A 14,296-nucleotide genomic window follows, 5' to 3' on the forward strand; every position below is an offset into this window, starting at 1 on the left:
ATGTGAACTTTGTGACTATGAGACAGGGATAGCTGTACAGGCAGGGATAGCTAGGGATAACCTTTATTTAGGGGGGAATGTTATTAAAAATAACTTTTTGGGGCTCTATCGGGTGTGTAATTGTGATTTTTGTGAGATAAACTTTTTCCCATAGGGATGCATTGGCCAGCGCTGATTGGCCGAATTCCGTACTCTGGCCAATCAGTGCTGGCCAATGCATTCTATTAGCTTGATGAAGCAGAGTGTGCACAAGGGTTCAAGCGCACCCTCGGCTCTGATGTAGGAGAGCCGAGGGTGCACTTGAACCCTTGTGCACCCTCGGCTCTGCTACATCAGAGCCGAGGGTGCGCTTGAACCCTTGTGCACACTCTGCTTCATCAAGCTAATAGAATGCATTGGCCAGCGCTGATTGGCCAGAGTACGGAATTCGGCCAATCAGCGCTGGCTCTGCTGGAGGAGGCGGAGTCTAAGATCGCTCCACACCAGTCTCCATTCAGGTCCGACCTTAGACTCCGCCTCCTCCAGCAGAGCCAGCGCTGATTGGCCGAATTCCGTACTCTGGCCAATCAGCACTGGCTAATGCATTGTATTGGCGTGATGAAGCAGTGCTGAATGTGTGTGCTTAGCACACACATTCAGCTCTACTTCATCGGGCTAATAGAATGCATTGGCCAATCAGCGCTGGCCAATGCATTCTATTAGCGTGAACTGAGTTTGCACAGGGGTTCTAGTGCACCCTCGGCTCTGCTACATCAGATTGCTACATCTGATGTAGCAGTGCCGAGTGTGCATCAGATGTGTAGTTGAGCAAAACTGACTCAGCACTGCTAAGTCTCTGCATTCGCATAGGAATGCATTGGCCAGCCTTCGGCCAATCAGCGCTGGCTCTGCCGGAGGAGGCGGAGTCTAAGGTCGGACCTGAATGGAGACTGGTGTGGAGCGATCTTAGACTCCGCCTCCTCAAGCAGAGCCAGCGCTGATTGGTCGAGTTCCGTACTCTGGCCAATCAGCACTGGCCAATGCATTTCTATGGGGAAAAGTTAGCTTGCGAAAATCGCAAACTGACAGGGATTTCCATGAAATAAAGTGACTTTTATGCCCCCAGACATGCTTCCCCTGCTGTCCCAGTGTCATTCCAGGGTGTTGGTATCATTTCCTGTGGTGTCATAGTGGACTTGGTGACCCTCCAGACACGAATTTGGGTTTCCCCCTTAACGAGTTTATGTTCCCCATAGACTATAATGGGGTTCGAAACCCATTCGAACACTCGAACAGTGAGCGGCTGTTCGAATCGAATTTCGAACCTCGAACATTTTAGTGTTCGCTCATCTCTAGTCATTATAACTTATATACTGCAGATGACCCTAGACATTACATTTTTTGTTTCATTCTTTTAGTTAGAAACTTTTTAGATTGAAACCTGAGGATAGAAATGAGGCAATTAACCAATATACGCAAATAACAATCATTATAGATGGTACAACCATAAATCAAAGCCATATAATTCACGATTGGGTCCAAAAGTGCTGCCAATAATTATGGGGAGAGCCCTGGAAAAGAGTTCTGCTGCAGTTTTGGTTTCATTTGTACAGTAATGGACACCAGCTGCTGCTGAACCTCATTTTAAAGAGGAATTCAAGTTCCTCATTGATTGACATAATACTTCAATTTACATAGCAAACAATATCCCAATAATGGGCCCTGGAGAGGAGATGATGTGCCCCCAGGTTCCTAGATCCCCCTGGTGAGTTGTTTGTATTTTATATGGCGTCACTCAACTTTTCTATGGAATTTTAAATTTCTATGTATTAATAGAGTTCTTAACTTTTATTGAATACTATTTTGTGTGCTATGTTTTTGTGTTTGACATATGCTCCTAGCACACTACTATGTAATAATATTTGTGCATTTGTAGCCCATTTTTGTATATAGTAAATGTAATACAATATAAGATGATACTTTATATTATAGTATAATATAATAAAGTGTAATGCAATACAACGTAATATTTTATAATATATAACATACTGTAATATAATGTAGTATAATGTAAAATATAATGGGACATAACATATAGTTTATTATTATATATTACAATTCCATAGACTAGAGTATGTTTATTTTAGTGATTTTCTGTCTTTCCGCCTTTCAGTATCACCTTCATCCCCAGAACTATCTGTGAACACACAAGTATTATCCATCACAGAAACTAAAGCATCTGAGGTAATATAGTGCATTGTAATTCTGCCGCTCCTCTGTCTCTTATTACACTGAAAGCTGTTTCCCTATAGCATGGATCTAGTCAGTACTTTGTTGATACTGGGGCTACTTTAGTGATCAGCTAGAGTAAGATGCTCTGAATTTATTACAAATTTTTTTTGAAATACTCTGTTTTATGACTTTTTGATGCTTGAAAGAAGGTATACAGGGTTTGATAAATCTTCACCAGTGTTCTACTGGGATGCTGGGCTCACAGGATACATCAAAAACGTTATTTTCTCTCTTTTATACCTAAGGTTGGAACTTGCACCAGTAGAAATTCATACCCAGCACCAACTATTGAATGGTACAGAAATCAGGTTCTTCTGAATACTGAAGCTGGAAAAGCAGGTAAAGTGGAGACATTTAACAAAAAGGGAATGTTTATGGTGGAAAATCAAATTTTCAATACATATTATTCACAGCAGAGAGCGGGTACACAAAGTAGCCTTAATTTGCAATCTGAGCTGCATCTAGAAAGCGGCCAGTACAGTTCCTTTGCCCTGCTTGCAGCTTCTTAGACAGTGTGTTGTGCAGGGTGGAAATCTAGACATGTTGGGGAAGGGATGCCTCAGTAGTTACTTTACTCAGCACCCCCTAAAAAACTCTAGCTCCCTTTGGTGATTGTCACATTTGTTTGTTCATAAGCACTGTACAAATAATAGCTCTCGAGATGTTCTGCAACTATCACTTTTGGCGTATGAGCATCAGGACATTCTGGGGGTTGTGGTTCAACAACTGTATCTAGCACACTGTGGCCTATGCTTGATTTTCAAGTTTAAAGACAACTCCATAGATAACCTACTTGACTGTTATCCAGGTTTCCCTTTGAGAAAAGAATTTGGAGTAGACATCTAATATAAGCCTTCCTTCCCCTTACAGATTTACGTGCGTCATCTCGCACCACCACAGAGGCATCTGGTTTGTACACAGTCTCCAGTACACTGTACCTGAAGCCCAGTAAAGCAGATGGGGATGCCGTCTTTTCATGTAAGGTTGTGTTCCCACTACCAGGGGGTTCTACAAGTCACATGGAGTCAAAGGAATTCAAACTGCTTCTCCACTGTAAGTAACTTTTATGGCACCCATCAACCAGCTTTGTCTTGGAATTTTTTAAATTTCTATTATAATAGCTGTTAATTTTTTAACTTCCAGATTACACTGAAAATGTGAAATTCACTGTGTTGCCTGATCAGCCTCTTAAGGAAGGAGATAAAGTGATTCTACGTTGTGAAGGAGATGGGTACCCAGCTCCTACTTACTTGTTCCACAAACAGAAGGTGTTTTGAGTTAAAGCTTTTTTCAATTTTACTCTATTTTCATGGCTGGGAGTTTTGAAAAACACAGCTGCATTCTTTCAGAAACAGCGCCACTTTGGGCTATGGGCTGAGGCTGGTATTGTAGCTCAACTTCACTGAAGTGAATGACCGCAACCTGTATCACTAGTACATAGACAAAAGCGTAGATGTTGTTACAGAGAAAATGGAAAGGTGATTTTCTAAACTCAAACAAACCATTTAAAGTCAGGCTTAGGTTGGAACAAAATAAGTGTTCATCCACACATTGCAGGAAAAAATCAGCAATTCCGTTGCAAGCATTTTTTCAATTTGCCTACGGAAACAGGTATAATAGCTGCAGAAAGTCTGCGAAGAAAACTGCGGACTTTCTGTGAAAAACGCTGCAGAAAAAACTACAATGCATTTCTGCTGTTGTCTTTTCTGTAGCGTTTTTTGGCAATGATTCTGTGCATGGGGCCTTAGCTAAATGGAGTTAGGGTGAATCTCACACAACCCATGAACAAGATTGGTGCGGTTTCTGGAAACAAAGTGACTATCCTCCACTTTGTTTTCATATTATATTTCTCAACTTCCATTGTTCTTCATTGTAATTATTTTGTAAATTTCAGGCTGAGAATGATATCGAGGAGTTGAATTCTGGTTCAGATGGGAATTACATTTTCCAAAACATCTCTAGGGATGACAGCGGGATTTACTTCTGTGAAGCTCTGGATTTTGACAGCCCTGGAGACGTTGAGCTCAAAAAGCAGAAAGAAATCTATATTCACTGTAAGTGGGACCTTTGCATGCTACCACTTATCACTGTCTTGCACTGTCTACCACATAGTGCTATTCTTGCTGATTTACAAATTTATTTAGATAATTTAGGTTTTTTTAATGAAAAGCAGCAGAGATATACAATAGGTAGTAGTAGTAACCTTAAAGGATTTTTGGGGAACTTCATTAATTTACTCCAGAGCAGGAATTAATGAAATATAAACATAAATATAAAACCTTTACTGGCATCTTCAATCCCTGGCCTCTCCAGTGCCATTGATCTGGTGGTTCCTGACAGTCTTTGCTTATTTGCTGCTGTCATCATGTGATGTACATAAATTATATTACTACTGCAGTCAATCTCTGGCCTCATCGGTGATGCTGGTATATACAGTATATGACTTCTGAGGCAAGCGATTGGCTGTAGCAGTGATATGAATAATGTATATTTGCAGGAAGTAAGCAAGGCTCATAGGTATTGCTAACTTCATTTCATTTGGTTTGAGCTGTATCACAATACCAGACACAAATGGACAAGATAGATGTCATTCTGGAAGAAATTTTCAAAATTCATACAACATCTTAGCTATGGGTTGTGATGAAGTGCTCATCTCCCCTTTTAGCTCAATTTGCCCTCTAATAGGTCATGAAGTGTGGGCCATCCCCTTTAAGTGAGTTATGCCTCTAGAAAATAAAACCTTTAGGGGGCATAGCCTGTACCTGATGTGAACGGATGCACACAATCCAAGCTGTTTGCCGGCATCCTCATTTATATCCTGCTGATTCTTCCAAAATTCCTTATAAAGTGTGCGGAAAGCTGGATAAGAAGAGGATAAGCCTGAATTGAGTCATGTCACAGAGAAGTTTTCAGCTTATGCCCGGGACCTTATTCAAGATGGTGCAGATGGCACCTCCACAGTGTCATGTGGTCTGCTGGACCTTGACTCACAGTCTCCCCATCTCTCTGTCTTTGATGATTTGGAACCTAGCCTGAAAGAGGTTCAGCATCTCCTTTACCATAAAAATTGATGAGGTACGTGTGGATGATAGCCTACTCAGACTGGCTTTATGAGACTTAAGGGAAATATTGGTTCATGCAGAGGAACACACATCTGCCCTAGATGACCGCATAGCCACCTTCCCTTAAATAGTGAAAGAGCTGAATAGAAAGGTAGAATTTTGGAAACAAAATGCACACAAATTCGAGAATAGGTAGCAACGGAATAACCTACAGGTGGTTGGATTACTGGATAGAACCAAGGGCCAGTGCCCCGATGAATTCATGGAATGATGGTTGAAAGTTCTGTTTTCAGAGGCACCATTCTCTGTGACCTTTGCACTCTAGGCTTAGCCAGATCTCGATGGATCTGTTTTACCGCACAGTTTGAACAGCTCTATGAAGTACACTCTTGATGGGATGCAATAGTGCTCTGGAGTGCTCATGGATTATATTGAATGCTACCATCCCTATGTAGAATACTTTATTTTTGAACACTCTGCTTGGTTCATTGGATGTGGGTTGGGCCCACAGGCTGCTGTTTTGGTCCTGCTTTACACGGATATACACCAGATGATGTATTTATAAAGGATGCCAGCAAGAGCCATCCCCTCCCTATTGGACCTACAACCTTCTATTGCTCACACTGTGGTTTGTTCCCCAATTACCATAGCCAAAACTGTTTAGGATGTTGCTGTTCATATTGTGTGATTTGTAAGTTCTACACTGTGTATATAACCAGTTCCAGAGGCTGTGAAAGTCTATAGCAGGTCTGTCCTCCCATCTGTCCCCAAGATAGATAATCATATAAATAGTCATTTTATTGATCCTAGGAGGGAAATTGGATTGCCTTTATGGCAGTGGGGTACATTACACGGCAAGTAGAGCTGAACGAAAGCTTAAAATAATATGATAAATGGTGAAGAGAAGAGGTAGAAGAAGTATGCCCAATACAGTCTATAATGACAGGACAGCAGGGAACACAGCACAAGGGCGGGAGAGTGGTATAGCAGAAAGTGCCTTGAGTAGGGAGGCAAACAGTAGGCACAATACAGTCAATGCAGCAGTACAGCAATGAGCACAAGCCAATGGGCGGTAAGAGATATAAGAAAGTAAGTTGAAGCAAGGTAGAGGTGTGGCAATTTCAGGACAGTATGGAAATCACTACGCCTTTTCCCTGCATGGGGCATTAATTTAATAAAAATGTTAATATTACCAATTTATTATACACTTTGGAACGTACTGATACTCTGGTCCCAAATTGTTACTTTACCACTGTTGAGTCTGTGATGTGGTTGTCCGTGTGGGGGATGGATAGACCTAAGTTGAGGCTGTCCACTCTTAAAAGGATGAGACTGGTGCAGCACTGCTGGATGTTTTCTTGTACTACCTAGCTGGGCAGCTTCTGAATCCTTGATATTGGGTCTCTCCTCCTCCAATTCCTGACTCAGATCATTGTCTGTCGTCCTTCTCCTCTTCCAAGGGGTGATGGATAGACAGACCTGACTATCCTTGTATTTTGTCTCTTGGGACTGATCTCTTAAGGAAGATTGGACGCATCGTGAGAGGGTATTTCTATGGGAAGCATTATTCCTAGCCCTTCGGCAGATGCTTGACAAAACCCCCACATTTTCCCGGTGGTGCAAACTGGTTAATTCCATTCTCCCTTATGAGAATATTGTTTACAAGAACAGAGGTTGTCCAGCTAAATTTTCCCAGGTATGGGTTTCATAGTGCTCATCTCCACTAACCCACTATACTCTCTGGGTCTTCGTAGTGCTCTCTCAGAGATTGGAGCGTTCTTTAGAAATTGAATGCTGTTGTTTTTGTACCATGTATATATCCGGTGCCCTATGTTGGTTATTTGGTATGCTTTGTCATCGATTTTGTACCTGCTCTACCCTCTCGATTGTATGTTGACTGTACTCTGGAATCATGTATATTACACAGTGGTTTTTATTCTTGTTTTATGTTGTGTTATATATGTTTATTTTCAATAAAACTAATTTTAAAAAAATACACTCTTCAGTCTCTCTCTCTTTTTGCAGAATTTTCCACTTTATAACACAACCTTTCATTTGCCACAGACCTAAATCCTCTAACTCTCATCCCATCTGGAGAAGTCCGGTACTCTGTTGGGGAAGATGCTCCTCTTTCTTGCATAGGTGATGGTTCAGAAAGACCCAACTTGATCTGGAAGAAGGTAAAGCTGCTCCCATCTAGTGTTGCCTTCTCTGTTTTCTTTGTAGTAATGGATGAGCTTGTTTTCACATCTCACAATGTTCTGTTACAGGGGGACATGGTTCTTTCTAGCAGCAACAGGCATCGTTTGCGTAATTTATCATACGCGGATTCTGGGGTTTATACGTGTGAAGCTACAGTGCCTACAGTGCCAGGATTGCGCAAAGAGGAGAGTGTCACAATTATTGTGGAGGGTAAGAGCAAATGTGTAGCACAGGCCAAATTGACTCCATAGCAGCTGCAATTAAAGGGATTAGGTCACCAAGAATTCTTACTAGATAGAAAAGGCTGCATATACAAATACAAGTAGTCAATATATATATAAAAAATATATCAATATATTTTATTTATTCAAAAATTGCATGTTAAAATATATATATATATATATATATATATATATATATATATATATGTGATCAGCAGAATAGATGGAACACTAGTGAATACACAGATAAAGACCAAGGTAGCAAACAGACCAAACACTTCAAAGGTAAGAAAAATAATATTAGAAAGAGGGATAAGAAACAGGGCAGTTGATATATACCCTGAATATTATATCAATATAAAAAATTTTTTTAAGCAGTAATAGCTTCCCCCTCATTCATAAGCATACAGTATAAGGATTGATCCACAGGAACAATTGAGTAATCCTATGTAGTGCCAGAAAGATTATATCTATCAGTAGATCAACGCTACACTACACAAAAATAATGGTGATAATATGCACCTTGAATATAACCCCTTGAAATACACCATGCATATAAATGTCACTGCAAAGTCTATATGTAAATGATAGAGATCATAGACAGTATACAGCATGTATAATATAGCTCAATATGCAAGCATTGTGAGAATATAAATATAAATAGCAGTAATAAAAAGGTATACAGGTGTACAAGGGATAGATGTAGTGACAATGAGATATGAAAGTCACCACTATCTTAGCATGGGAAAAAACTCAATACCTGTAGACATGATGAAAAACTGTTTGGTCCGTGCTACCACAGTGGAATTGCCCTTAGGCCGAACGCCTAAGGGCAATTCCACTGTAGCGTTCGGCCTAAGGGCAATTCCACTGTGGTAGCACGGACCAAACAGTTTTTCATCATGTCTACAGGTATTGAGTTTTTTCCCATGCTAAGATAGTGGTGACTTTCATATCTCATTGTCACTACATCTATCCCTTGTACACCTGTATACCTTTTTATTACTGCTATTTATATTTATATTCTCACAATGCTTGCATATTGAGCTATATTATACATGCTGTATACTGTCTATGATCTCTATCATTTACATATAGACTTTGCAGTGACATTTATATGCATGGTGTATTTCAAGGGGTTATATTCAAGGTGCATATTATCACCATTATTTTTGTGTAGTGTAGCGTTGATCTACTGATAGATATAATCTTTCTGGCACTACATAGGATTACTCAATTGTTCCTGTGGATCAATCCTTATACTGTATGCTTATGAATGAGGGGGAAGCTATTACTGCTTAAAAATTTTTTTTATATTGATATAATATTCAGGGTATATATCAACTGCCCTGTTTCTTATCCCTCTTTCTAATATTATTTTTCTTACCTTTGAAGTGTTTGGTCTGTTTGCTACTTTGGTCTTTATCTGTGTATTCACTAGTGTTCCATCTATTCTGCTGAATATATATATATATATATATATATATATAATTATATATATATATATATATATATATATATATATATATATATATATATATATATATTTTAACATGCAATTTTTGAATAAATAAAATATATTGATATATTTTTTTTTATATATATATATCTATATATTGACTACTTGTATTTGTATATGCGGCCTTTTCTATCTAGTTGGTTTTGCCATATGTTGGCTTGCTATTTTGAATTGAGGAAACTTTTGTATGTTTGGTTACACCAAGAATTCTTAGCCATTATCCATAATATAGAGGACAAATATCTGATTAGTGGTTATCTGATTGCAGACACCCACCACCAATCTTGAGAATTGGGGGTGTTCTTCCTCCTTTGTGATTTCAACCTGACCGCACCCAGGCAGAAAATAAGTGTGGATGAAGGAATTCAAGGGAAATAGATGGATAGAGGATAAATATTCTTGGGGCATAACTCACATAAAGAGGTTCAATGAGATTTTCCAGATTCATGCCACAGTTGTACAGTTCAGCCCCTATGTGATGATGAGTGTACATTCTAGTGGCAGGCAATAGATAAACATTGTTCTTCTTTTCTAATTCCATGCAGCCCTTATAATGTCTTGTGACAACTTATTACTAGCACTGAAAAGACAGTAAAACAAAGTCTTAAAATCTCATCAGAATGGCTGTCCTATCATATTCACTTTTCAAATTCTTGTTTTGTCCACTAACTGTAGCCTTCTTGCAGTGGCCTAGCAAAATCCACAACCCCATGTCTCTTTATGCACCTTAGATTTAGTTTACAGCTGCGTAGAGAGGAATGTTCATATATTACAGTAGAACTACAGTATACTCCACCAATTCTAATCACTATTATCTTCTTTGTAGGACCCCCAGATCTTGGGCCTGAGAGTGAAACAGTTGATGTACCTATTGATGGGCAAAATATAACATTATCTTGTTCAGCAACAGGATACCCAAAACCTGAGATAAGCTGGCATCCATCAGAGCTGAAGGTTAGCATCTCTATTTGTCATGTCAGTGAAAAATTACATTATAATAAAAAGATGTTATAGGCAAGATAGTCTATTCCAGCCTCAGCTTTATATAACCAGTCTTAATAATGTTACTCTATTGGTTTGCAACAATGAGGCAGCAACTGTCTTCCTAATTACATCATGGAAGGCGGATTTGCATATTCTTCCTAATGTTACTACTGTCATATAGCGTTTAGATGCCTTCATTATGTAAGTAACTTATTGTGTATATCCCTTTAAGGGGAATTTAAAAGTAAAACATAAGAAGAAAATCACAGGAGGTTTGAAACCTGGGGCATGGTCCAGGCTCTTCCATATTTCTAACTGCAGAGGAGATCAGGGATACTTGGCCACAGCCACTTAGAAAAGTCCCATGTTATCATTTTTTAACCCCTTTCCACCCACGGCATTTTTTGATTTTCGTTTTTGACTTCACCCCATAACTTTTATTTTTCCGCTCTCAGAGCCACATGAGGTCTTAATGTTTACAGAACAAATTTTTCTTCATGATGCCTCCATTAATTATTCTGTACAATGTACTGGGAAGCTGGAAATGTTGGATGTTAAATTATTGGATAGGCATTTTCTTCTAGCACTTGCACAGTAATTCTGAGCTTTTTGACAATATACTATGATAATTTTTAGGGATAGCAACTTGAGTCAGCGACAATGAAATTTTTTTTGCTTTGAGAGTAGCATTCACTGTATTTGTCATTGTTACTGTATTTCTCTGAACTGGACAAATTTGCCCAATGATGACTAAAGTCCCACAGCCTTTTTCAGTGTATTCAGTGGGTTTTGTGATCTCTACTTGACTAATTGAACCCTAACAATGGTCATTATTATCAGAATCCTTGCTCATTCTGTGGACTGTATTCAGTGATTGTTATATTTCTCTTTCAGCCTTCTCAGACTGACATGCAAGTCTCTGACATGAGTATAAAAAGCAACGTTGTAGTGAAGGCTACTTCCAAACTTATTAATGAAATTTCATGCACTGCAAAAAATCAACTTGGATCCAAGGAGAAAAAATTCAAGTTGATCATCTGTAAGTCTGACTTAGGGAATTAGGGGGGGTGTATCTTGTAAATATAGGAAACTGATGATGATGATGATAGCCCCATATTATTATTACTTTAGTCCTATGTAATTTTAGGTTCAATGTTATGTGCGAATCAATATTTTAATACATTTTTATATTAGTCTGAGTTTGAGGTTGTCTGAGGTTGTCTGTTTTGATGTTATACAAGTCCAGATAATTTACATACAGCTAAATCTTAAAACTCTGTTTGCATGCAGCCACCACTAGAGGGAGCTTGGGAACTTACTGCATACTGTTTCATCATTGAGTTGACTACAGAATCTTGTATTTGATATAGGAAACTCTGACAAGTCCATTATCAAATGTCATGTATTAATATATATTAATAATGGTAATCACAATTAATGATTTATTGTTTCTTTTTCTTCAGTAACCAGCACGCCTGCAAGCACTGCACCTGCCCAAGGTATGTTTACATACTGTATATATTATGTTATGAGGGAACCTTGTTTATTCGTGCATGAAATTTAAATACTGGTATTGAAATAATGTACTTAAAACACACCTCCAGTTATAAACAACTTTTCATAAATGAATAGCACAGGAGAAAATAAGAAACTTTATAGTATATCTTAAGGAGATCTGTGTCCTTTATCACTTAATAAGCTGCTCTATTCCTGCTTATCTTCCATTAGACTACTTGCTTACATAGAGATCTGCCTCTGTATCCAACTCCCACACACAACTCTAAGGCTGGTCTTAAACGACCGTAATGTAAGTCCGCAAATGGTCCGCAATTGACGGTTTTCAATTGTGGACCATTTGCGGACACATTATACTCAATGCAGCCTCTTACACCACCGGATATTTTATCCATGTTGTGGCCGGGCCGCAACCGTGGTCCGCAATTTATAGAGCATGTCCGTAATGCCTGTAAATTGCGGCACTGCACAGACTCGCCCATAGAACTCTATGGGCGAGTGCGGCAGGACACGGATATCTGCGTAGTGTATGTTGCCAATCAGCAACTAGTGTTGCTGATCAGCACCATGCGGACCGTAGAATCATTACGGTCGTGTAAGACCAGCCTACGGAGAAGGGAGGGGAGGAGGGGAAGGCTGCTGCCAGCTTGTTAATTAATGTATTGCCTCATTCTGTACACTTGTAGCCTGTTATCTACAAGCATAGCAGTGTTTAAAAGTGCTCCCTGACTCACTGAGTAACAGCAGCAATATCAAGTAACCTCAACCCTCTCATCTGAAAAGTGCAGAAGGAAACATATTTGTTAAATATTAAAGAGGTACACTATAAGAAGTTCAAATAGCAATAGGGCTGGGCGATTATAGCTTAAATCAAAATCACAATTAATTGGGCATTTTACCTGGATTATGATTAAGGAACAATTATTTTAGGCCATGCGCTGTTTAAATGCCACGCACCCAGGGGTAAATTATAATAATCCATAGTAATTGCCCATTTGCCCCCATTATAATTTGATTTTATAATGAACTGTACAAGTGGATTACTGTTGTGAGTCACAGAAGTCTACTGGATGTGAGTATTTGTTGGGCAAACCTTGCCAATACTGGCAAGGTTTGCCCAGTGGTTTCATTTGGACAGAACTGCTATTATTATACTTTGAGGTCTCTTCAGTAGAGGCGCTGGTGTGGCTCATTGTCCTCTTCTGGTCTTCTGAGTGATGTCAGGGAGTGCTAAGGCTTGTGACTTGGCCTCAGTGACCATGCAGTGTCATGGCGCAATCATAGGCCTCAGTGAACCCTGACATCATTCAGGAGGCCTGAAGATGAAGGAGCCCAGCACTGGAGCCCAGAGTAGGAAATTATACTATTAATTTCCTAGCCCTATATATACCCCTATGATATTAATGTCATTTTTTAAAGTGTACCTTTCTCCATACTGCCTTTCTCTATCTCATCCCTCCTACTTATATTTCAGCCCTACAGTACTATACATACTTTATGCTCAATATTGTCTCTTGCAGAGCAAAGCGGTGGCAGCAGCACAGCTATCATTGCCGTGGTTGTCTGTGTACTTCTCCTTCTCCTGGTGGTCGCTCTCTTCTACTTCTTACAGAAAAAAGGAAAGTTGTCCTGTGGCCGATCAGAAAAACAGCCCCTGTAAGTAATCTGGATGGAGTGTAGTTGTAAATTGTGAATATTCTGGAATGAAAATGATAAAGTGACAGCCAACCTAAATTATATCTCATAATGTATGTCCACTGTTCTGTTAGTGAGCGCCACATACATGTGTGTAGTAAATTCCTAATCCTTCCCCTAACATTACCCTGGGGGGGGGGATGTATTAAAATTGCCATTTTGTATGCCATTCTTAATAATAGTGAAATGTACCAAATGTATCTCATGGAAGTCTCTGCTCTAGAACTGTAGATTTCAGTTATAAAGTCATAAATGTTTCTGTAAGTAAATATATGACTTTTTACCTATACAATTGTGACTCATTAAACACAGGGATTCCCGTCCTACCATAGATACTGTAACTACACGCGACTTGTATCAGAGATTTATGGTATAATCTGTGGATATGTCGTGAATATATCATTTTTCTGCAATTTCTGAAATGTTGTCTATTGAGAGTGTTGGTGTTCTTGCTGTATAATAAGTAGATAACTTGCAAAGCGTTACATAGCTTAAATGCCGGCTTTTCTATTTGGCAGCTTTCACCATTTTATTTTTCGACAGCTGTGCTTGGTGACTCCCAGCTAGTATATCGGCCAGAATAAAATTGTGTGCATCTGCTTTCTTCTGTCATGTGCTGTAAATGATATAATAATATCTGTGATGTCTTTTTCCTGTCCATTCATTTGAAGAATACACTTCTCTGCCTCTCATACTTTCCGATGGATGTAATAGGCATACCGATTGTGAAAAGCTATGCTTAGACATCATGCAGCCTGTTGGTGTCTTTATTGAGGTAGCATTTAAAGGATAACTCAACTCAAAGAATAGAAGCTACAATTTCTACT

General features: G+C 39.2%; 1 protein-coding gene across 1 annotated transcript in view; it reads left to right on the forward strand.

Moving 5' to 3' along the window:
- BCAM (basal cell adhesion molecule (Lutheran blood group)) overlaps positions 1 to 14,296 on the forward strand; it is a 46,304-nt gene that overhangs the window by 20,461 nt on the left and 11,547 nt on the right. The window contains exons 4-14 of the mRNA XM_075280271.1: positions 2,153 to 2,223; positions 2,517 to 2,610; positions 3,142 to 3,324; positions 3,415 to 3,539; positions 4,166 to 4,325; positions 7,398 to 7,513; positions 7,604 to 7,745; positions 10,102 to 10,229; positions 11,154 to 11,298; positions 11,723 to 11,758; positions 13,295 to 13,430. Of these exons, the coding sequence (XP_075136372.1) occupies positions 2,153 to 2,223; positions 2,517 to 2,610; positions 3,142 to 3,324; positions 3,415 to 3,539; positions 4,166 to 4,325; positions 7,398 to 7,513; positions 7,604 to 7,745; positions 10,102 to 10,229; positions 11,154 to 11,298; positions 11,723 to 11,758; positions 13,295 to 13,430 (1,336 nt within the window). The remainder of the gene's footprint in view (positions 1 to 2,152; positions 2,224 to 2,516; positions 2,611 to 3,141; positions 3,325 to 3,414; positions 3,540 to 4,165; positions 4,326 to 7,397; positions 7,514 to 7,603; positions 7,746 to 10,101; positions 10,230 to 11,153; positions 11,299 to 11,722; positions 11,759 to 13,294; positions 13,431 to 14,296) is intronic.

Source organism: Leptodactylus fuscus, chromosome 6 (genome assembly GCF_031893055.1).
Source record: "Leptodactylus fuscus isolate aLepFus1 chromosome 6, aLepFus1.hap2, whole genome shotgun sequence".
Taxonomy (NCBI): Eukaryota; Metazoa; Chordata; class Amphibia; order Anura; family Leptodactylidae; genus Leptodactylus; species Leptodactylus fuscus.